Below are 26,210 nucleotides of genomic sequence, written 5' to 3' on the forward strand. Positions count from 1 at the left end.
GTTGGTCTAATCGGATCGAGACCGTGCCGTTAAAGCTACCATGTAATGTTTACTTCTTTGGAACAACGGCGTGTCCTGCTTGGTTAACAGTGTTGGAGATCGCAGATGCGGTATCTAATGTCGTGTAAATCACATTTTCCCTGCGAGACATTCGTTAAAACGGAATCCTATTTGCATCGGGAGTATTAGTGGTTCATCCTGCGGTCCGTGTTCATGATGGCGATGTTCCGCAGTTTTGTGTCTGCTGCTCAGCTCAGGCAGCATCAGCAGCAAAATGGAGCCGCTGCAGCCGCACCTGGGGAAAGCCTGGAGAGCCAGTTCTCCTGTCCCATCTGTCTGGAGGTGTACCACAAACCTGTCAGCATCGCAAGCTGCGCCCATACGTGAGTATAGACAGTGGCATTTCTTCAATTTCCATTTAGCGTCTCTGTTGTAGAGGCAAAACATCAATTTCGAGTGGCCACTTTGGCATTGGCGTTCATACATGTACACTTCTACACTATGTGCGTTAATTGCAAAAATATTTAATGATGTGGAAAAAATCACCAACCCTATTGTTTTAGACTAGGATAGTAGATTAAATCATGCCTAGCCACATACGCTTTCAGTATGAGTGTAATTATTTAATTGAAGATACATTTTGTGATGTCAGTCTTTGAAGATGGAAATACTGTTTGTGCGTCCCTTTGTGCTTGCACGACTCTAACATCATGTTTCTTTGTCAGCCTTGGGACATAAAAAGGATGCTCGACATCTGCATCTTTGAATTTGTTTGTGCATTTTATGAACTTGCAGATTTCTAAAACATTTCTATAAAAATAGAGACATCGTATCCGTCAATTGGGGGGTTTTGAGTTTCACTTCCCATCTGTGCGCTGCGCAGGAGAGAACAAAGCGAGAAGGCTGCGAGAGATATTTCATGGTGATGTCTGTTTCGGTTCTTTGGAAAGAATCATTCGAACCGAATCGCGAATCTGAACCGAGTTTAGGTTTAGGTTATCGACTGATCTTTATGTTCGTTTTAATGTGTGTCCGTTGATTGGGAGCACAGTTAGGTTTACTGTAATTAAAATGGTAGTAACTGATATTTGGTTATTGTGCTTGTAAAATTAATTTATCCTGGGACACTTTTGACGCAAAACTTGTTGGTAACATCACATGAGTAGCCTACCTCAAACAAAGCGTTCGTGTTTTAACAACCAGAAATACACAATCACAATCACCCTGAATTCGGAAATGAATCACTCAATCGGTTCCTGAATCAGATAATTGAAACGAAGATTCAAAAGAACCGATTCACTAAAAAGAGTGAACTTTCCGATCTTAATACCCAGAAATTCTGCTGTTGCCTTGGCAGATGCTGTCACTCACTTTAAGTTCTGAAACAGGTCAAACATCAATGTACACAATATTATTATTACATTAATTCTGAAAGTCTCTTACAGCAAGAAAATATTGCTCTGTAATATAACAATTCATTTTTGCTTAATGTATTATCTCTTCATGAGTTAAAGGGATAGTTCACCCAAAAATGAAAATTCTGTCATCATTTACTCACCCTCGAGTCGTTCCAAACCTGTATGAATGTCTTTGTTCTGCTGAACACAAAGGAAGATATTTTGAAGAAAGTTTGTAACCAGGCTGTTTTGGGGCACCATTGACTTCCATAGTAGGAAAAAAAATACTATGGAAGTCAATGGTGCCCCAGAACTGCTCTGTTCCCCACATTCAGCAGAACAAAGACATTCATACAGGTTTGGAACTACTTGAGGGGAGTAAATGATGACAGAATTTTCATTTTTGGGTGAACTATCCCTTTAAGTGAATACATTTAGATTTTATGCAAATTCTTTATAATGTTTACAATTTTATTTATTCTTAGTACAAGTACATTACAAAATAGACATTTGTTTCATTTGTGAAAAAAAAAAATCATCTGGAAATGACACTGTAGAATGACACATTGGCAGTATTGTTACACATAATTAAGGAAGAATTGAAGACATTTTCATAGAGGGAAACAATTTTGAGACAAGAGTTCTGAAATTTATATAATATAGAACAGTTTCTAAAATAACCTCCATTTGCTTAGGATGGCTGAATTGGTCGAGCTCTTTGATCCATGGAGCAGTATTGTGCTCCATAACAATAGAGACACATTTGAACTGTCAGTATTTCAGCTACTGCAATCGTCAATATATGCTAATTTATTCACTTTTCAAAAGTCTTTACTTTTAGTCTTCACAGTCAATCAAATAAAGGCAGCTCATTTTTGGATTTTATTTTTATTATGTTAATGAACAAGTCAAACACTGCAAATTGTGCCTTTGATAACTGACATGCTGGTGCTTTGCTGCACTGTATTTTGTGAAGAGTGAAGCTTGTTTGCTTAGATTGCTTTTCACCTGGAGGTCTGAGTAGCATTACATGGGAGGAGACTGGTTATCGCTGCCTTTTTCATGCTGAAACACCCAGGGACCACCCTTGCCCTTTTACTGCCCTTTCAGGAAAAAATGAATTTTTGATGAGGGAAACACTGTAACCTTCACACAGCTGCTGAAAACCTGAGGGATCTTTTTTCATGATAATTGATGCTTAACCCTGAAAACCCTGACATATGAAATAATAGTCAAAAAAATCAGAAATGGAACATTTTCTTGAACCTACAAAAAAGTGCATGTGTTATTGTATGTGCTTTTATGGCTCATTATATTTATATAAAACTGAGCAAAAATATGCAATTTGGTAAAAAAGTAGGATGAAATTCTGATGTAAATCAGTGAGATCTTTCTAGCACTATAGCAGACTACTTACATAAAATGCATATAAATATCAGCTTTCACTCTATCTCTTAATAATATTTAAATGCTTAGTTGTATATGTTTAATGTGCTGTAATTTTTATTGTTGGGGGCAAAACATATAGTGTAAATACAGTGCAATACAATGATTGTGAGATGTTCAAATCATTGAAATAGAATAAAATATGGTATATTGAGGAACATTTACTCATATAGTATTTTATACTAAATTAAAAAAGTTATGTCTGTATAATCAAATAAACACACATTGAACAATATTAGATTTATCTTAAAATATTACTAAAAATATGAAAGTTATTATTTATGAATATCACCACAACCAGTTTTTCAGCAATTTATTAGATTTTAATGACGAGGAAGGTATAATACAATAATATTCAAGGTGTACCAAAACAAATGATGATGATGATGGCAATATGCAGAATGGCTCGACAGAAGCAGAACCAAAGTCAAAAAGTGCCAAAGTTTAATATTTATGTTTAGAGAATTTAACATTCACCTTAGCAAACATTACCTACTAGTTTTATTGTTATGAAATTTGAGTTCTAATGAATTTTATGCATTTAAATAGGGAAGTTGTCACTGAAGCACCTGCACTAGCCTGACAACAATAAGAGGCACACAGGCTTCTCTTGTCTACATGTTTATTTTCTAATGCATCTCCTGCTCTACCTGGCGAATACAGATTAGATCGTTTTAAAGTAGGTTAAAAAAAAACAAAACACTCCTAATCCTTATCTCTCTATGCCAACATCACCATATGTTCCTGCCAGAGATACAGGTGAGATTGTAGCATGTTGATTAAATTGTAGTTGACCGCCCTCATAAATAATGGGGGCTGCGTTCTGATGCTGTCTTTGGTTTTGTACAGAACTGCCCACACTCATATAACACATTTATGGGATGTGCAATGCTGTGGCTCATCTCAAGAGTAGGAGGCATATGCCTAAAGATTTATCCTTTTTAAGCCCTTCTTGTTTTGCCTTTCATGTTGCTTTCCTTAATTTAAGTCAGAAAAGATTTGGTAGTTTCCCTGTGATCTTTGAGATATTCATTTGGTTTACTTCCACAAGGATCAGGTCGGGTTGGCATGAGGATGACTAAATGTCAACTGAATTCTTTTCAGCTAATCGTCCCTGTTCGTCCAGTAGTCATAACTGATTTGCTGAAAAGCAGGTACGTTAATAATCTTGATTATGATTTGTGATCCACAAACATTACCTCTCAAATGTACTCACTCATTCACACCTGCTTTGGCTCAGAGCTGATTGATTCATAGGGTCGTGATAAAATATATTCTCCATAACATATTATATCTCTCTCTCTCTCACTTTCTCTCTCTCTCTCTCTCTCTATATATATATATATATATATGATATTATTAGCTGTTATTATACACTGTATGTGTATTGTCCAAAAGTTATGTCAGTGCTTCCTAAATATATTTGCAGTTAAGCTATTCTAGCAGAAGTGCACAAATAAACAATAATAAATAGTAATAACATTTTTGTTATTTTGTTAGTTAATTAATAGAAGACAAGTGTTTTAGAGGTTAAGATGTAAATCATTCATGTTATGATTTCCCTGAGAAGTGTAAACACTGGCCCTTTTGGCACTATCATAACATTACTCTGTTTGTTTGAACATCCTGACCAGCTTGAGACAGAAATGTAGGCTCAACCTCAGGCGAGATCTGTTTGTCCAAATAATGGTCCTTTTTTGTTAGGTCTTCAGAAAACTTTGTTTTAAAGTTAGGTCTTATCTTGGCTTCTGCTAAGTGCATCAGATGGTTGATGGAGTTTAGATCTTAACGTTCCTGGTTCAGTGACACATTCAAGCACAACACATGGAGCTTTCTCTTGGAGCTATTGAATTAGTCACCACAGTTAAATGAGGTGCCAACACATGAATCTTGATGTGTTAAGAGTGATTGAGGAGGGCACTTAAGGTGAGGAAGAGACAACAGTGAGATGATGAAAGGAACTAGCAGCGGATGAATGAGAGAAAACGATGAATGGAAGTATAGATTTTTAAAAAGCTTGGCTATAGGTACTAGTGACTGCATGTACTAGATGCAGATGTATCTAGATGTACTAGATGTATCTCTATAACCACCGAGGAGACTCAGAAATGCAAGAATATTGCAATTGAATACTAGGCTCATATACATGTTACATATACAGTTGTGGCCAGAATTGTTGACACCCTTGGTAATATGAACAAAAAAGCCTGTGAAAATAATTCTGCCTTATGATCTTTGAGGGAAAACAAAGGCCAAATTCCCTAAATCATCCATCACAATGAGTGGTCACACTTTATATTAGGTGGCCTTAACTACTATGTACTTACATCAAAAAATAAGTACAATGTATTTATTGTGTTCATATTGTATTGCAAAACACTTCTGCTGCTATTGAGGTGGGATATGGGTAAGTTTAGGGGCAGGTTTGGTGGTATGGGTAGGTTTAAGGGTGGGTTAAGGTGTAAAGGATGGGTCAACTGTGTAATTATAAATGTAATTACAGAAATTAAAGTGCAATGTAAAAACATGTATGTACACAATAAGTGCATTGTACCAAATTATTCATTTAAATGTAAGTACACAGTAGTTAAGGCCACCTAATATAAAGTGGGACCTAATGAGTAAAAGCAAAGAATATAGTTCTGATGTGCAGCAAAAGGTTGTCGAGCTTCACAAAATAGAAAGTGGCTGTAAGAAAATATCTAAAGCATTGAAAATTCCAATGTAAACCATCAGGGCAATAATTAAGAATTTCCAATCAAAACAAAATGTTACAAATATGCTCGGAAGATTGTCTAATATATATATATATATATATATATATATATATATATATATATATATTGTCTTAAAGGCGAGGAGGATGGTTTGAGTGGCCAAAGGCTCTCCAAGGATCACAGCTGGAGAATTACAGAAAATAGTGGAGTCTCAGGATTAAAAAGCCTCAAAAAAAAAAAAAAAAAAACATCAAACAGCACCTCCATCACCTCATGTTGTTTGGGAGGGTTTCAAGAAAAAAAAATCAAGAGATGAAAATGCTCTCTTCCAAAAACAAACTCCAGTATATTCATTTGCCAGACACTACTGGAACTTCAAACAGGACTGGGTTCTATGGTCAGATTAAATTAAAAATTGAGCTTTTTTGGCAGCAAACACTCAAGATGGTTTTGGTGCACACAGTGATAAAAAGTACCCCATGTGTAAATTGAAATGCACTGCTGTATATTTAATGTTGTGGGCCTATTTTTCTACCGCAGGTCCAGATAGATGGTGTCGTAGATTCTATCAAATAGGGACAGATTAAAAAAATCTAAACCTGACTGTCTCTGCTAGAAATCTTATGAAGGGCAGTGGTTGGATCTTCTTATCAGGACAACAATCCAAAACACAAAATGGGTCACTGAGCACAAAATTAAGGTTGTGTCATGGCCATCCCAGTGCCCTGATCTGAACCGTATATAAAGAATTAGTAGGGTGAACTTAAGATGAGAGTACATGAACGTGGACCTCAGAATTTGAACAAAGACAAATGGTCTATGATCTCCTGTCAGGTGTTCTCCAACCTCACCAGGCATTATAGGAAGCTGGAATCTTGGCAAGGAATCTTCTGCCAATCTCATGTTAATCTTGAGTACCTATAGAGTAGTATTGCATCCTTCTCCAAAAACAGTAAAGCTCCTGGAGGCGTGCTGTAGGCGGAGCTAAAGAGTCACGAGCACCCAAAGCTTTTGCGTAGCAATTGCCTGCAAGCTGTGACAAAAACATAAATAATTCCCTTAACGCTGGGTTCTTTGGAAAGCTAAACAAGGTTATCTTTACCTCACAACCAAAAACACACTTCTTTGGTGACATTGTTGACTTTGTGGTCCAAAACAAAATGTAAAATCCTTCTTGAGTAAGTCCTGTGCAGCGCTGATGATGACTTCCAAGTTCAGTTACCCGAATGAAGCACGTTGATGGGCGTGCTGTTGCTCTCGCTCTGGGGTGCGTTTCTCAAAAGCATCGTTGGCTAACCGTGGTCGTTAGTTCCATTGAACTCTGTTGGTAACAACAGAACTTGTGACCATTGTTGCTTTTGGGAAATGCACTCCTTGTTGATGTGTGCACATGCTCTTCCCAATAGAAGTGCCCATACAAGGAATTCCACACTTTATGACATCATACAGAGTCATACCAAAGTCTCTTTAAGACAAGTCATGTCACTCGGCGGCCATCTTTGAAACGCCTCTCGGGCATGCAAGTGCAGGTCCTATCACTTTGTATGGGGGAACATCAAAATCTCCCAAACTGTTCACTAAACTTATGATTAAATTTCATATTTGAAATCACCAATGAAATCGGACAACAACCGTGTAATAAATGTTGTTTCTTTTACTCAAATAGCGTTATAAAAAGGTTATTTTTCAGGCTAGATCAGCCAGTGCGCATGCGCAGTGTTAGGCGCACGTCTCAGAACGCTGACTGTTTCTATAGCAACCGGGACTTCTAACGGCATCTGCAGTGACGTGCTGACTTTACCGATTAGCGATTGGCTCTTTCATTCAGAAGGCGGGGCTTCCTGCGATTGAGCGAACATATTAAGCGTTGCATTTTCCCCCATTCAAAACTATACGAGTGACATGTCTTGGGTATTCTGTAGTCTTTGGTCATACTCTAAAAAAAACTTTCCGAAACTGCCTGAAGACCTGTGGCACAGAAATAATTTGTCATATGTCCGACTTTGGCCATATTTAACATTAGGAACCAACTCTTTAACAGTGTAAATAAGTCAGAATGCATGAAATAACATTAGACATTCCCTTTAAAGGTTGGTATGATTCTTTAGGGTCTTCTATAAAATACTTTCAGTAGTGTAAAGCAGCACCCATTTTACCTTGTCAAAAACAGCTCTGTTCACAGCGACCCGTTTCAGTGCATGTCCTTTTAAATGATAATGAGCTATTGCTCACCCCACCCCTCACTTCCAGTCTTGCGTTGAAGTCACCATTCTTATTCATGCAGATATAACTGCTCAAAAACTATTTAAAATACATTTGTAAATGACTTATTAGTCATTAACAAACACCTTTAAAGTGAATTTTGCATCCTATGTCCCCATTAAGCTTACATTGTGAGAAACATGAGCAAAAACAATTTAATTAATACTTATTTGGCATATAATCACCAAAACAAAAATGTCTTTATCACAGTATCACTAATACAGTATATCAAAACAACAATAAGAATCTTGGAACACTTTAAATGTTAAATTAATAGCTACTCTGATATGACACTGCAGAAGTGGTTGCTTGTGCTCAGTATTATTTGTCTATTATTTATTCCATATTCTTAAGTTTAGAGAGGTGAATGACCATAACATAGTACACCAAATTACATCTTTTGACTGCAAAACAGGAGCAATAGTTCCCTGCTTTCTTCAGAAGAAAAATTAACACTGCTGACAATATTGAAATGTATGCTAGCACAGAGAACAATGGGCCACTGTAGTCTTCAAGGGGCACAACTGCAGGAGGTAGACTGTGAAGCTACTTCCAGAGCAAATACCACTCCACTTATTGTCTTTGTCATTACGTTTGTTTATTATATTTTTACCTGAGGTGAACCATGTTCTTATTTTATTCGTATAGAGAAATAACAGTATTTCTTTAGTGTATCCTGTTTGACTGCCGTATTACATTTATAAAGCCATGGTTTGTCTGCAGGAGCAGTAGGTGTAGTGCAACACCAAAATGTTCATCTTGAAAACATTGTTCATAAATGTGTTCAGTATTCTGCAAAAAATATATTTTTTAGGTCCTAAAGTGAGTTGAATATATTCAGATTTACCACAAGGCTTTGGCAGGTGGTACTGATCATGCTTGGAGAGATAGAGGCCTATCTGCTCTGCTCTGCCAATCAAAAAAATACATTTTTCCAACATAAATATGTGGTGAAAAATGTAATTGAGAGCCATAGGAGCAGAAATTAGTGTGCACCACTTATTTTTACATGACCTTATCTGGACCAATCAATACAACGAAACAATTATATATTCTGCAGTAGTTCAGCAACTAGTACGTCAAATTGTGAACATGTCTGTTCTACTTTAACAGGAGGAGGATGTGTGGAATATTGTACCGAATTATACTGTAAATCCTTTTTTGGACTTTATAATGGGAATGTAGCCTGTCAGTCTTTCTGTTGTGTTGGTTTTTTGTTTGTTCTGAGAATCCTCATGACTTTCTTTTCTCGTAGCATTCTAAATCAACATTAGGCTGCATATGTGTGAGCAATTATAGCGTACATAAAATTTAAATGCAGAATGTAAACTTTCATGACAGCGTATCATCATTGCAACATCACATGACAACATTTCCAATCCTCCGCTACTTACAGAGACAACTGTGCCGAGGTTGATTCTCCTGAAACGTGCTTTATTTTGCCAATTCTGTTTTGTGACAGAAATTACATACTTCAACTGTCAGAACTCATCAATATCCCTTTTTATAGTAAGTATTACAGTCATTTAATGTCTGATCTAATGTATGGATCTTTTGATGTCTTACATAATGGTCGTAGTTGACTTATAGAGAAATCATCTGTGTTCATAATGGATTACTTAAGTACTACATATACTGTATACTGTACACACACACACACATGTTCGTTTTTGTGAAAAGTGGGGACATCCCATAGGCGTAATGGTTTTTATACTGTACTTACTGCATGTGCTATTGCCCTACACCAATCCTACACCTAAACCTACCCCTTACAGGAGACTGTGCATTTCAACTTTCCCCAAAAATTTATAAGCGTTTTGAAAAGTGGGGACATGGGTCAATGTCCTGAAAAGTCACCTTCACCTTGTAATACCTATGTCATACCTTTGTCATTATACAAATCTATGTCCTGACTTTTCACAAAAACGCGCACACACACACACACACACACACACACATGCATAGTATACAATAGATGCCTCACTAGTAGCTATTTCTGTGGGCCGCTGTATGTAAGCCGTCCACCATGTTAGAACGGCCAAATCTGGCTCGTAAACACTCAATATCATGTTGACAATGTGTTTGCAGCCATAGTTATTCACAAATATATATCTATATCTGCAAGAGACGTTAGCAGATGATTTTCACCAGATTTAGTTTATCGTCAATATTAGATAATTCTGCATATTGATATTGCATATTGAGTTATAGCTACATGTATAAAAATCACAAGCCAACAGATTCTCATTCGTGAGAGGTTATCCCAATGTATAACTTGTCTTGAAACAGAGGTTATAACAAAGGTGCACAATGCTGTGGCATTTTTGGAAAAAAGTAATTGATTCGGTAGTGTTAGTGATGAACATTGTCCTTTCCAAGATGGCAGACACATTGGCTATGCTGCATACTGCACGTATGTACATGCTGCAGATTAAAAAAAAAGAAAAGAAAATATATATTTTATATATATATATATATATATATATATATATATATATATATATATATATATATATATATATATATATATATATATATTATGAAACAGTGTATACAATATTCAATATTTTAAACTTTACATTTGTCACATGACCTCACTATGTATGTTTAATTCAATTGTTTTTACGTTTGTGTAAAATGTTTCAGGTTATGCCAGTGAGATGTTAAAATTCATAGTTGATATGGTCATTTTATACACAGAAATTGGAAGGTAACATCAAGAGTGTTCCATTATGGGATACTTAATACTTCACAGTGGTTTGTGTTTTGCATATTTTAGCAACTATGGTTGGTCATCTGGGAATTCTGTGCTGAAATGGCAAATTGTGCACTGTATACATACTGCGCTCTTTCAAAAAAATAGTAGGTACAGTAGTATGCTATTTGAAATACAATTACAATGATGAAATCACTGTGTGAAGTCTCTTTTGTACTTCCAGCTTGAGGATGGCATTTGTGAAAGAAAACTTGTCAAATTATTGTCTGTTATTTCAGACCATCAGATTTCCTGCCCAAGTCCAGTCTGGAACATTCTGTCTGTTTAGGAGTCATTCTCTTTTTCCCTGATGTTTACAAAGCTATGGAAAAAGCTCAGTTCTCCTAAGGGAGGAAGGGCAGCCATCCTGCTCGGCTTGAAGCAGTGAAAAACAGGGATTGCAGGGAAAGAGGCGGCAGATGGGTAGAGGCCTAAGCAGCCTCAAGCCCAACTCACCACCAGCACCTGCTTTCATTTGCTCTCATTATGTCTGCAATGCTCAACAGCAGCACAATGGAGCAGGAGCGAGTCAGCAGCACTCAAACTAGAAACAAGGTCAATTCTGTCTCTCAGTGAAACTCACACAAAGGGAATGACATTTTGATGGGATTACCAAAAATCATAAATACTGGTCATGTAGCTGATTTGAATTTTTCAGTGTCCTATGCTAATAGTAATACTGCAGACGCAGTGTTAATTTTGACAGCAAATATTGATTTAGTTTTAGTCATAGTCTTTGAACTAAAATGCCATTTAGTTTTAGTCATATTTTAGTCATCTGAATTGTTTTTAGTTTTAGTCTAGTTTTAGTCGACTAAATCTACAGTAAATTTAGTCTGCTAAAATCTAATGGGTTTAGTTACAGTGCATTTATTAAGCACTAATAGCGCTAATAGGGATTTCGCCTAGGGTGTTAAAATGGCTAGAAATGGCTCTGTTTATTTCTATAAATAAATTTAGATTAATCTTTAGGGCTACTAAAGTGATTCAGTCAAGAGCAGTCAGTGATTTTCTGTCTTTCTTTTGTTGCTTGATCAACATCAATGACTCGGACAATAGTGACTAAATTAGGCTGCTGTCCCTTTAAAACCAAACGCATGGATGCATTGGATGCAATGTACCGATACACATTCTCCCTACTGTTTACGTTTACTTAAGACGTAATCAACTGTGTTTACGTGAATACTCGTCAAAACGGACATTTTTCGACATCATTTTGTGTGTATTTCTCCGTTCATGCGACGTGAAAGAGTACTCGCGCGCTGTGAGACGCGCTTTCTGTGTGTGTATGCTTCAGTGTCTGCGCTCAAAAAACCAGACCGAGTTGAGTTCTCTCTTGCGTCATCAGATTTATCCATATGTCTGCTCTTTTACTCCCACATATTGACATTTTTTAACGTTTTATGCGCCGTGCACGATGTGTATTTTAAGTTATGTCCCGCTGGTTCATATGTTCGCATCTAACCTCCTACAAGCAGATTTGTTCTGAATAAATCTCTTCCCAAATCGTCCCTCCCTAACATTTTCGTCTCGTTTTTATTCGTTGACGTAAATGTCAATAGATTTACATCATAATTTTTGTCATTTAAAAAGACTTTTCATCTCGTCGTCAGTGAAACAAATGTCGTTGACAAAATTTATGACAAATTATTCATCAAGGAAATTAACACTGGAGCAGAGGTGCCAGTGGCTAATACAGTCATGGCCAAAAATATCGGCACCCTTGGTAAATAAGGTCAAATAAGGCTGTGATAATTAATCTGCATTGTTCATCCTTTTGATCTTTTTTTTTTTTTTTATTCACAAAAATCCAACCCATAATAAGAATTTAAAATGGGGGGAAATATCATTATGAAATAAATGTTTTTCTCTAATACACATTAGCCACAATTAACAGCACCCTTTTATTCAATACTTTTTGAAACCTCCATTTGCCAGTTTAACAGCTCTAAATTTTCTCCTATAATGTCTGATGAGGTTAGAAAAGAGATCAGAGACCATTCCTTCATCCAGAATCACTCCAGACCCTTTAGATTCACAGCTCCATGTTGGTGCTTCTTCTCTTCAGTTCACCCCACTCTTTTTCTATAGGGTTCAGGTCAGAGGACTGGAATGGCCAGCAGAAGCTTGGTTTTGTGCTCAGTGACCCATTTTTGTGTTGTTTTTGAGGTTTGTGTTTGGATTATTGTACGGTTGGAAGATCCAAACATGGCCCATTATAAGATTTCTAACAGAGTCAGTCACTTACTGATTTTTTTTATCTGTTGGTATTTGCTAGAATCCATGATGCCATGTGTCTAAACAAGATGTCCAGGACCTCCAGCAGAAATATAGGCCCACAACATCACAAATACAGCAGTATATTTCATTGTACACATGGGGTACTTTTTATCCCTTTGTTTACCAAACCCATCTTGAGTGTTTGCTGCTAAAAAGCTAATTTTTTTTAGTTTCATCTGACCATAGAAGCCAGTCCCATTTGAAGTTCCAGTCGTGTCTGATAACTGAATATGCTGGAGTTTGTTTTTGGATGAGCGAGGAGAATTTTTTCCTTGAAACCCTCCCAAACAACATGTGGTGATGTAGGTGCTTTTTGACAATTTTTTGGTTGTCTGGTTTTCTGACCCCGAGACTCAACTATTTTCTGCAATTCTCCAGCTGTGGTCCTTGGAGAGTCTTTAGCCACTCAAACTCTCCTTCTCACCGTGCATTAGGACGATATATACACATGTCCTCTTCCAGGCAGTTTCATAACATTTTATGTTGATTGGAAATTCTTAATTATTGCCCTGATGGTGGAAATGGGCATTTTCACTGCTCTAGCTCTTTTCTTAAAGCCACTTCACTAATTTTTGAAGCTCAATTATCTTTTGCTGCACATCAGAAATATATTCTTTGGTTTTTCTCATTGTGATGGATGATTAAGGGAATTTGGGCTTTGTTTTCCCTCCTATTTATATTTCTGTGAAACAGGAAGCCATGGCTGAAGTGCTCAAAATGGTGAATATGAATGGGATTATACTTCAGAGATATTTTACTCATAAGAATTTCTAGGGGTGCCAATAATTGTGTCCAACGTGTATTTGAGAAAAAACATTTATTTCATAATGATATTTCCCTCCATTTTAAATTCTTATTATCCAATGAAAGGTTAGATTTTTGTGATTTGTTTTAAAATAAAAGATCAAAGGGATTAACAATTCAGATTAATTTTCACAGCCTTCTTTGATCATATTTACCAAGGGTGCCGATATTTTTGGCCATGACTGTATAATACCAATTATTTATTTATTTATTTATTTATTTATTACTGAGTTCAAATCCTGGCTAGTGGGCTTTTCCTGATCCCGCCCCCTCTCTCTCTGACTTCACTTCTTGTCGTTACACTGTCCTATCTAAATAAAGGCAAAAACGCCAAAAACAAATTACATTTTTGTGAAATGAATATTACTTTGACACAGTCACCTCTGATAATACATCACTATTATTTGTAATGTAGAAACAAACATTTGCTGTGAAGCAGCTTTGAAAAAGTATGCATTGTGAAAAGCTCTTTACAAATACATTATTTGTTATTATGTTGTCATTAGTTTTTAAAAGGAAGCAATAAATGTAAGTTTCTGGGAAAAAAAAGGTATTTTAATTCAAATAAATATGAAAATGTTTTTCTTCTGGTTACATCTCATCCTACTCTTAATATAAAGGTATTATTTTTAAGAAAATATTTAAAAACTTTAGTGCAATGGCAAAATAAAATCCATTCATTCACTTTTTCATTTGTTTATTCATTCTTTTGTTTATTTATTTTTCTTAAAGTATTTGGGGCCAGATTTACTGAACTAAATTAGCGTTAGAGCGTAATTCCATAAAAGTGCCGATGGGAGGGGAAAATTCAGCGTGTGATTTACTGATAATGCGCACATTAAGGAACACAGATGCAGCCAGATAATTTCCATCTCCCAAGAGCAGTGCAAATTACTGCCTGCTTGGCGCAAATACCAGTAATTTGACGAGCACAAACGTTAGTAAATTGTGTTGCATGATTCATTTTAATACTCTCATAAATTTTGCATCTGAAAGGGAAACTCCTACAAATGCATATTTCAAAGGTTATGTGCAAAAATAACTGTGCCCATGTCTTTTCAGTGCTAATTTTTTATTGCGCATTTTTTGTAAATCAGTATTTTAATGCTTAAAGACGGTTTGCACTGGTGCAAGCTGTTAGTAAATCTGGCCCTTGACTTCAAAACCCTTGATATTTGGTCTATTATTGATCATAATTTTTTGCTAATTCAATGTGAATGTTAGAACTGTGGCTAGATTATTCTACATGATTTTTAGGAATTTAGCCATAGTATTTATGTAATTTAGCATATGACATTCTTATTTTCTTTCATCTTACCAACATAATTTCCCATCATCTCACTTAAAAAAAAAAAGGTGTAAAAATGGCCAAAAATAAATGTAAAGAGAAATGTTTACTATATGCATAGTTTACAGTATGTATTAAGCCAGGGGTGCCAAATCCTGCAAAGTTCAGCTCCAACCCTGATCAAACACAACTAAACCAACTAATTAGGATCTGAAGGAGCACTTGATAATTACAGACAGGTGTGTTTGATCAGGGTTGGAACTGAACTCTGCAGGTGGGTAGATCTCTGGGACCAGGATTGGGCACCCCTGTATTAAGCTGTATTAAAAGTGTAAGGGCCTATGATTTACGATGTGAAAAACACGGATGCAATTGTGCAATCCAGTCATAAATAATGCTGTATTACATGGAATGTCATGGAATTTGGCAACATTTAGATAAATAAATTTGATCATCACATACACAGAAACTCAAAGGTCTTCACTACAACCCAAGAAATTGTGACAAAAATATTTTACTATCATACAGTGGAATGTACTTTTCAAAGTAATAGTAATAATAATAATAATACAGTTTATTAAAAAACAGTTTTTAAGGAATATCACAATTTTTTTTCCATGTAAGCTGTAAACCTATGTTGTAGAGTACTTTGACATAAACTGCAAGGAACTGTTCAAATTTAATTTAATTACATTTTAAAAGATTAATGAAATGGTTACATTTGTATGCATTCATTTGATTAGCGCCATTTTTGATTATAGAATTAATTTAAATCATAAAGAATCCAGAAAAATAAAAACGCATCCAATGTTTATTTGACCAAAACTCAAGAGGGCAGAAAGCAGTTATTTAATTAAAGCATGACACGGCTCTTTGAATTTTTCAAACATTTGCAGACACAACGCTACACTTAGTAACTGACCTTCACTTCCAGTTCCCTCATGAGTCAGTCAGTGCCGCATTTCAGTGTAGACAGTGATGGAGTGGCTCTTGTTTGGCCCTGGCCCTGGATTCAACAGTACCATAAAGCGTGGCGTAAGCCTGGCGGAAAAAACTCTGAATGATTCATTGCTTTTACAGTCCCATAAACTCTTGCCTCATCCATCAGAAAGTGACAAGGCTGCCACCGCAACTTCACTAGCCATTTTTTGCTGATGCTGCCATGTATTTGGACCCCATGCTGAGTCACGCCAGCTTGAAAGGTGATGGCTAAATGCCTTATAGTCTGATACATCAGCATTTGTTCAGCTATTCACAGGCATGTTGCCTGCCAGCCAGAGTTCAGTGGTTCAAAATTGTTGTTCTCCTCAGAGGCTTGTACAGTTACTAAACATTTAGTGGACGCTTTTATCCAGTGCCACTTATAGTACACTTGACTTATTACAAGAGCAAGTCCTTCTGGAGGAACATGAAAGTAAGTGCCTTACTCAAAGGAACAATGGTGATAATTCATGATTTGCTTTTTGTTGTGATCAAAGCAGCTATCTTACTGTTAGCAGAAGGTAACCATATGTTATACGATTATTGTCATGATCATAAAAATAGCATAAACGATTGCAACTAATCATTAGAGCATTTGTGTGTTTTAATAGAAATTCTAAGGTCAACATGAAACTGCATTTGCAACTTATTTTTTTAACTTCTGTAATGGGATGTATTTCTATATGAAAAAGGGTTTTTGATGAAGAAAAGGGCAGGCTGCAACTTGATATTATGCATTTAGAGTTGATTAGATCATGAAAAGTGGTCAATTTGTTCACTAAATGAGATGGATAAAAGAACGAGGTTGAAAATTGAGAGTTATTACATTACGTGCAAAGGCATATCACTATCAAAAAAGTTTGGAAAAATAGTTTTTTTAATATATTCGTTTATTTAATTGATTTATTAAATTATTAAATTGTTTATTTCATATATTCTTATTCTCATCAAGGCTGCATTTAATTGACGAAAAATACAGTAAAAACAGTAATATTGTGAAATTATCACAATTTAAAGGAACTGTTTTTTATTTTAATATATTTTAACATTTTATTTATTTCTACGGTAGCAAAGCTGACTTTTTGGCAGCTATTAATTTAGTCTTCAGTGAAAAATGTTATTTCAAAATAACAGTTTATATCACAATATAGATATTTTTTCATTAAAAATAAAACCAAAGAAGCAAAACAATAGGACAAATACAATAGAAAAAAGAGACAACTTAAATACAATATGTTTTTTGTAGTAAGAAATACTGCAGAAATTGATAATTAAATGTAAACATAAAAAGCTGCAGAGTCTTCACTGTATGAATTAAATATAAATGCATTCTTATTAAAGGTACAAGTTAATTTGTCAAGAGTTAATTGTTGTTTGATGAATATTAACCCCCTGGGGTCAACAAACACACACAGATAGCAGTAGGCTGCTGTCACTTTAAGAACCCTACTTCTATTAAATGAGGAACCTGAGCCATTTTTTTTCTCCTCATTTAGATGCTGTCTATTCGATTAGATATTTTGAATTGATGTGACAAAAATGACTGTTTGGTGCAAATTATGAATCCCTTTTCAGAACGAATACATAATAGTGATGAATATTGTAAACGGATAATTATAAGAAAAAAATAATAAGAGAGAACTTTAAAATAGATCTGTAATTTGTTTGTGTCTGTGTGTGTTCACAGTTTCTGTGGGGACTGTCTACAGCCGTGTCTGCAGGTGACGTCGCCTCTCTGTCCACTCTGCCGCATGCCTTTCGATCCAAAGAAAGTGGACAAATCCTCCAGCGTGGAGAAGCAGCTCTCTTCATATAAGGCACCATGTAGAGGGTGCAGCAAAAAGGTTAGTCCTTGTGCTTGCGCAAACAAATATGAATTAAAAAAAAAAATTGGGCATAGTACCACAAGGCATGTTCCTCTGAACAGTGCAGCTGTCATTATGTAAGGCATTTACACTAAAACTTGCTTCAGGGACACTATAGCACGACGTCCTGTCTCTCCCGCAGGAGCCTTTCAAAACTGCGGTGACAGTTTAATGGTAAATAAAAGTTGAAGCAAAACAAGCACAGCCCAGCAACTACAATCTGACACACTGAGATGCCCTGATTGCCATTGTGAGCTTAGAAAGACCACTGAACCCTTTTATTGTGTTTGTGCTCACTGTTTTCTGTTTGCATGATTTTACACAGCTTTTTTTTTTAGATATTTTAGTTTTATCAAGTCAGCAAAACATGACTGCTGGATTTAAAAACATGACCAGCAAGGGTCACATTTACACTGTTTACAGTACAGTACATAATTGCAAGTTAAATGCCCTAATCAAGGTGTAATTTGTAGTAAAGTATCCCTGTTATGCTATTAGGTTTACATGCATCCAAGGTCAAAAAAAAAAAAAATCTAATAATATACATTGCAGCATCACCTCCAGACTGCTGAATAGTAAAAATTTACCCAAACAACAATGGTATATATACGTTAGCCATGCCGTAAATTAGTGATTTTGTAAACCAAAATCTTGCTCCACAATTTTACTCAAGGTAGTAAGAATGACAGACAGTATGCATTAATTGACACAAATTTAGGTAACAGTGGGAAGATTAGCAGAAATATTTCAATACAATAATGTGAGTTAGTCGGTTAGCATAGGGCTAAAGCTGTGCACTGTGTGGAACTGTATACAACACCAAACTTCACATTTTGAACACACGGTATAAATTACATCATTAACCATACTTATAGGTTTTGATCCAGAAGTGCAATATGGTTCAAATATTGTCAGTAAATGATGAGAACGCAGCGAAAGGTTGGAGTTATACTGCTATGGTGTCTGTGTTAAAATGAATTTCAACCACTGTCTCTTTATAACCTCATTCTTTGGGAAAACATGCATCTAGGTTTTACTTTGGCAGTGCAGAACACAGTGTCTTCTAGACATTATAACAACACAAACTGAACAATCTTCCAGGCCTTAGCTACTACCACAGTGTTTGGGGGCAGGTCAGAATACACATGGCGGGCGTTATGCGAATTTGTTACAAAACTACATAGGTTTGCAAAGGAAGCAAGTCTTCAGTTGCTGATGACTCGTTTCAGGCAGTTTAGGATCAGTTCTTTCTTTTGAGAAATAATATCGGTTACACTTTATTTTGATAGTCCACTTTGGACATTCTGCTAACTATAAGTAACTTTGTAACTACATGTCAACTAATTCTCATTCATTTGCAACTACATGTCTACTAACTCTCAGAGTGGACTGTTAGGGTAGGTTTAGGGTTAGTAGAATAAGTTGACATATACTTGCAAAGTTTCTCATAGTCAGTATGTTGTATGTTGTGGACCCATGAAAATAAAGTGTTAGAAGATATTAAACACACAGTCTACTAATACTCTAATGACTGCTAGTTGACATGTAGTTGCAAAGTTACTTACTGTTAGTAGAATGTCTAAAGTGGACTATCGAAATAAAGTGTTGCCATTAATATCTCCATTTGTCATGCACTTTGATCTTTGCAGACCTTTTACATTCACAAACAGTTATATTAATATCCAAAAAAGCATAATAGGGGCACTTTAATCACAGTGCAAGTTACTCACTTTGCTTTATTATGTCCCTTTGAATATTCCAGGTCACCCTGGTCAAAATGCGGTCGCATATTTCATCTTGCACAAAGGTTCAGGAACAGATGGCCAATTGCCCAAAGTTCATGCCTGTGGTCCCCACCTCACAACCCATTCCCAGGTAAGCATCGCTCCACGGATCATTTAAGGTTAGGTTGACGTAATCATGGACATTTGTTTTTCTCTTCATCAATTGCCTCAGTTTTCTCAGTGCGACTACACTTTGAAAAGACACAGGTTTATTTTATCTGATAAAAGTATGATGCAGTTGTAGTGTTCAAAAACTAAGATCATGGCAATAAAGTTATAACTATAATAATGATATTGAAGTTGTAATATTTTGAGAATAAAGTAAAACATTATGTGAATAAAGTGATAACATTAGGAGAATAATAGCAATATGAGATGATGATAAAATGATAATATTTTGATTATATTAGTGGCATTGTAACTAAATTGTGCAGACCCGTATTGGCCATGGCAACTAATTTGGCCTACTTCCCTGCTCATTTTAATTAATTTATTTACTTAGGCTATTTATCATTACTTTAAATTATTGCCTGCACAGTTCACCCAAGGTCTGAATTCAGGATTCAATATGGAAACAAAACGAATGAATGATGAATCCGCTTTAGTCTTGACTTGCAGTGCTATTATTTGCCTCATCCTCTGAACAGTTTCTGTATTAAAATACGCAAAAGAAAAGCACTCCATGCAGACACAGTGGAATACAGCAACACGTGTGGCGTTTCAATGTAATTATCTACATAATAAATATATATAGATAAATAAAAACATTGGTCCCACTTTATATTAGGTGGCCTTAACTACTGTGTACTTGCATTTAAATGAATCATTTGGTACAGTGCACTTATTGTGTACATACATGTTTTTACATTGTACTTATATTTTTAAAAATACCTATATGTAATTACATATAATTACACTAATGACCCATCCCTTACACATTAACCCACCCTTAAACTTACCCATACTACCAAACCTGTCCCTAACCTCACCAGTACCCCCCACCCTCAATACCAGCAAAAGTGTTTTGCAATACAATATGAACACAATAAGTACATTGTACTTATTTTTTGATGTAAGTACATAGTAGTTAAAGCCACCTAATATAAAGTGTGACCAAAACATTTAATAATTTATAATTATTCAAACTAAAATTTTACTCATACTTGACTGCTTCAGAGACTTTCACTATAGTCAAGCACCAATCTTTGATGGTCAAAGTGATTACAATGACAGCAATATGCTGCTCAACACTTTAGTGCTGGTAAAAACACCTTTGGTTCTAAAATAAGATTACATTTTTAAGGGTGTTCATCGCATTTGGCCTTATTAGCTGTGTAGGCCACTAGGCTTTGATACCTCTCTTCTTTATAGGTGGGAGTGGAAGGGAGCTGGAATGAATGTAAAAGTTAGAAATACACACAAAAAAAACATTTGCTTTATTGTTCTTATAAATGAGTCAGATAATAGAGTAGGAGTCTACTTTAGCTATTAGAACATTTCTTATTATTATGTTAAATACGTGTGATGAATGAAAGGTTGAACGCCACAGCCGTTTTGCTGTTTTCTGTGGAATTTTCACACCGTCTTTTATGTAAGGAGGATGGCATTTAAGAGGCGTCATATTTTTATAATGTATTTGTGCTAGTGTTAAGTTTGTAAGACTGTCACTTCCAGACAGTCCAGGAAGTTGAATATCCAGCCAAAGTGAAACTAACTTTACTTCACAGATTGAACTTTTACTCCTCCACATCCATGCTGATGGTATGGCATTCTAATCATACTGTATCTTGTAATAATGTGGTAATATATTTTTTCTCAAAATAATTCATTTTAGAACTATATTACAACTTTAATCTCAACTTTATTCTCAGACTTTATTCTTAAAATACTACTACTTTAATTTTGTATTATCTTGTACAAATGCTTCACAATACAAACATATGTTGTTTCTATTCCTTAGTTTTTTTTGTTTTGTTTTTTAATCCAAAACAAATCAAAATCAAAAAGCACAGAGTATTTTTTTTTTTTATTCGTTATATGAAAATATTGCATGATGCAACATCATCATGGCCAATTAGGACAGTTTCAGTCAGAACAAACAATAGAATTACGTCAATGGAAACATGTTGCATTGCGTCTAGTTTGGACACAGCATTTTAGAATATTTCCTCTTTCTCCCTACATTAAAGAGCAACCAATCCCACAAGTCTCTCTTAGGCAAATGCTGCCTTATGACTCATGCTTCTCTGAAGCACTCAATGCTCTTTGGGACAACAGTTAAAATGCAGCGAAGAGCTTTAAAATATGGATCCAGGACGCGTTTCATTCTTTACAGATGCTCTTTAGACCCACATACTAAAAGTGTAGGTATACTTAGATCTAGAGATGTCAAACTGATGTCTGACAGTTAAAGACAGACAGAAAGTTTTGCAGACAGGAATCTGATAAAAGTCCAATCAGATGACTCCAGGTTGAGTTATGTGTGTGCGTCTCTGTCATGCTTCACTCTTCCTTTGAAGCACAGGAAGAGCGAGAGGAGGATAAGAATTAATTAGCTCTTCAAAGCAGAGCATGTTGATGTATTCCCACTGTGTCTCTGTCTGCAAAAGTCTTGCATCATTCACGGCTGTTTATCGTACTTTTTGTGGTAGCATCACACAAATATTGTAGAACCACGTTACTGTTGCAGACCTTTATGCCACCCTACAAACGTTACTTTAGTAAACACAGAGTCCTTGTTCAATAGCGTGTCCGTGACACTATGACACATTTCTGTCTTGGTGCCCAGTGAGTCAGTGGTTTAACAGACAGCAGTTTTGTATGGAGGTGAGGAAACTGGTTCAGACTGATTCTTTCCAAGACACCATAATGTCACGTCTGATGATCTAGAACAAACTCAAGTGAGCTTTATAGGGCTTTAGAGCGAAGAGAATATATCATATCACTGCAGTTTCCAAAATAAATGAACACTTTCACACAAATGTACAGAGTTTAATAAAGCATAATTCTCGCACAATTACTTGAAGAATATCATGCTATGACTTCAAAACAATATTAATATGCTGGGAGATTTGAAAACTGATGCTTTCGAACGTTAGCATCGCACACATCCAGCTTCATATCTATGGGTTTTCATAGATGATAAGTTTGTTCGGTAGCTCACGGAGTACGGAGACTGATTTAGGAGACGAGAAGCACCGGTTCGAATCCTGTGTAACTACGGTTCGACAAAGCAGTTAAAATCTGCGTAAAAGGAAGTTCAAATGGCACGGTTGCATCAGCTAATACGTTTTTATATCAGTTTTGCATTTGTTAACACTATCGGGTAGGTTTAGGGCTGGATTTGGTGTGGGGCATATTTCCAACACGATAGAGCATTAACTTTTAGCGACAGTCCCCGGATATTTGAATTCTGAACCGCTGCAATACGTATCTGAAGCAACGTAATAAAAAAACAGCAATACGTACCAATATCTATGTAATAAAAACGTGCCAGGGTTCACGTATTGAACCTGTGTTTTAGCGCCACTTAGTGGACATTTCTATTTGAAACTGCGGCGAAACGTGCAGCAAGGTACGTAAAACGGTGTCGCACAAAAAGTGCGCAGAGGTACATATTTTTATGAGACCAGGTTGCAATTTTGATTTCATGTTAACTTTAATGAAAACCATCCTTATTTCTCTAGTCCTAAGTTGAAAGTAGTGACACCATTATATTTACTTCTTTCATCTTGTGTCAGACACTCAGACACCATTTTTATTTTTTCACCAGCAGGGTTGTGGGATATCATACACTTCCTTTAAAAACTGACCAGTTGGAGGCATCTCGGTAGACAGAATGAGTTTTCGATTCAGACTTGCCCTCTGGATACTGTTTGATAAAGTCTCATTAGGATTGTGGGCACAGCTTTATACAGTCTTTGTCCTCTGTGATACTTATTTGGTACCTGGAGATACAGAACAGTATCTGGTCATGGTGACCGTGATAGAGACCTTAAGATCCTCTATGCCTGTCTGCCCAAGCCTCATCTATTAATCCAGTTATGTCTCAGTCTGTTGAAATCTTTTTCATGCTGTTTGCTGATAGGGCTTTGCAAGTCAAATATGAAAAGGCTCCCACTGAGCAAGCCAAAGTCTTTGCCAGACCATCAGGGTATTTGAGCTGCATGGCAGAATTCTTAAAAAGGCAGATATCTTGCTCCCCTGAAAGAAATTATCTCTGGTCAGACACTTTCAGGACATTATTTGTGAATATATATATATATATATATATATATATTATTATTATTTTTAATTTATTGTATTTTTTATGTGATTGATGTAATTCTAATGTAATAGGTGTAATTCTTGGTAATATAAAGCATGACAATGCAGTTTCTAGAAGTAAATATTGAATTAAATTGAATTTAAACTACATTACCCATAATCTAAAAAACTAATTCACCTATTCGTCAATAAAAGTCAACATAAAAGTCAACAGTGCTGGCTCCCATAAAACCCTGGAAATGACTCCAAGTGTGTCACACTCTTGAAACAACTTGATTTTGATTGGTTAAGTCTTGTGCCATATATTTTTGCTGAAATGTCACCCTTTTTTTCTCTGCTGACTTTTCTCTTGGAAGTCTTTTAGTTTACTGAAATAAGAACAGCAGAAAATAATTGTAAATAATCACAAATTTTAGTGGGCTGCATTCATATTTGCTGGGTAATTTAACACATTTTGCCTCAAACGCAAGTTACTCAGTAATAATATTTCATTGGCGTATTAATGTTTATTGGACTAAATAGAAATAACATTGCCTAAGTTTTTGAAATCCCTGTATAGAGAAAAGGAAGGAGCTGCTGAAACTGGACGGTCAGGAATGCCTCAAACAGCTAATGTGAACAGAAGGTTCTTGGCTCATTTCTTATAGACTTGAAAGTAATTCACACGATGTTATACACCCTCTGGCTGCACATTTGCATTATTCATGTGAACACTGATAATCAGTTTAGGTTACACTTTATTTTGATAGTCCACATTAGACATTCTACTAACTATAAGTAACTTTGTAACTACATGTCAACTACGTCAACTAATTCTCATTAATTTGCAACTACATGTCTACTAACTCTCAGTAGGGTAGGTTTAGGGTTAGTATAATATGTTGACTTATACTTGCAAAGTTTCTCATAGTCAGTATGTTGTATGTTGTGGATCCATCAAAATAAAGTGTTAGAAGATATTAAGCAGACAGTCTACAAATACTCTGATGACTGCTAGTTGACATGTAGTTGCAAAATTTACTTACTGTTAGTAGAATGTCTAAAGTGGACTATTGAAATAAAGTGTTACCGCTCCAGAGCTACTGCTTATTATGTAATAGTGTAGATCTGATACTGGTTTATCAGACCACATGGTTAAGACAGTACAATTCTGTTTTTAACAGCAATATTCCAAACCGTTCCACATTTGTGTGCCCGTACTGTGGTGCTCGCAACTTGGACCAACAGGAACTAGTGAAGCACTGCATGGAGAACCATCGCAATGACCCCAACAAAGTGGTGAGTGTCAGTTACCCAAGTTGCCAGGGTTGCCAAGTACCACTCAGTTAGAACCATAAACTGAAATGAAAATTCTAGCATTTACTCTAAAATGTTTACCCTAATGTTGACTGAAATGCATATTATATTTGTTCTTCTGTGGAACATGAAAGGAGTTATTTAGAAAAATGTCCAGTCTGCTTTTCTGCCATTTTTTCAGTGTTTTAAATCAAGCACCAAGTCAAGATTTGATCATGGTCCTTACTGGTAAACACTGTTTTCTTATGTTCTTTTTTTTTTTTTCTTTGTAGGTATGTCCAGTATGTTCAGCTATGCCTTGGGGTGACCCCAGCTATAAGAGCTCAAACTTCCTGCAGCATCTTCTACACCGGCACAAATTCTCCTATGATACATTTGTGGTAAGAAGGCAAAAAGCTTTAAGTAAAGATATTCTTCATTTTGTATTATAATGCTCTGTTCCTGATACCATGTGAGCTGTTTGCTTTTTTCTAACTACATAGGCAGCCGTCTTCTAAAGCAGTATCCAAACAGTAATGGAACCTCATATTAAACCTTATTACAAATAAAACATCCAGATGTGTTACGGGATTAAGAATCTGGGAGGGAAATTGACTTGATAACTCAATTAATGTTACAGCACAAAACATTGTAATTGTTCTAAAAAAAAGTATTTGTTTTCTTTATGCAATAGATGAACCTGTTTCAAGTTGAAATATGCTGTTTTTGTGCTACTAGTTTCACCTGGTGGAATTACAAAAATGAAGCATATTTTCAGTCCAACTTTGCAAACACCCCTTACACTCATCACACCCTTTCGCACATCACAATATCTGTAGCTTGACAGTCAAGAGCTGGCATGTGTGGCAAACACTTGAGTTTAGCTTACCTGTCAAGAAGAAGCTCTGCAAGTCTTGATTAAAACCCATACATTCCATCAAATTCCTCCATCTTGTATAACCACCACCACTGTTTACCCTTTGTTTTACCTGGTTGCCGTATTTTGGCAAGACTTGAAATTTTCTCGTACACATCTGTAACCGAATCTGAATTTGTTTTTCCCACGAGACGCATCAGCCATCATCCCACA

The 26,210-nt window shown here is 35.9% G+C and overlaps 1 protein-coding gene across 1 annotated transcript in view; it reads left to right on the forward strand.

Moving 5' to 3' along the window:
* Window positions 1–15: 15 nt before the first annotated feature.
* The window catches only part of LOC131544950 (E3 ubiquitin-protein ligase RNF166), a 33,856-nt gene continuing 7,661 nt past the window's right edge, over window positions 16–26,210 (forward strand). Inside the window, exons 1-5 of the mRNA XM_058783501.1 lie at window positions 16–383; window positions 17,618–17,774; window positions 19,558–19,670; window positions 25,009–25,123; window positions 25,414–25,521. Coding sequence (XP_058639484.1) covers window positions 214–383; window positions 17,618–17,774; window positions 19,558–19,670; window positions 25,009–25,123; window positions 25,414–25,521 — 663 coding nt within the window. The 5' untranslated portion in view covers window positions 16–213. The remainder of the gene's footprint in view (window positions 384–17,617; window positions 17,775–19,557; window positions 19,671–25,008; window positions 25,124–25,413; window positions 25,522–26,210) is intronic.

Source organism: Onychostoma macrolepis, chromosome 07 (assembly GCF_012432095.1).
Source record: "Onychostoma macrolepis isolate SWU-2019 chromosome 07, ASM1243209v1, whole genome shotgun sequence".
In the NCBI taxonomy this organism is placed as follows: Eukaryota; Metazoa; Chordata; class Actinopteri; order Cypriniformes; family Cyprinidae; genus Onychostoma; species Onychostoma macrolepis.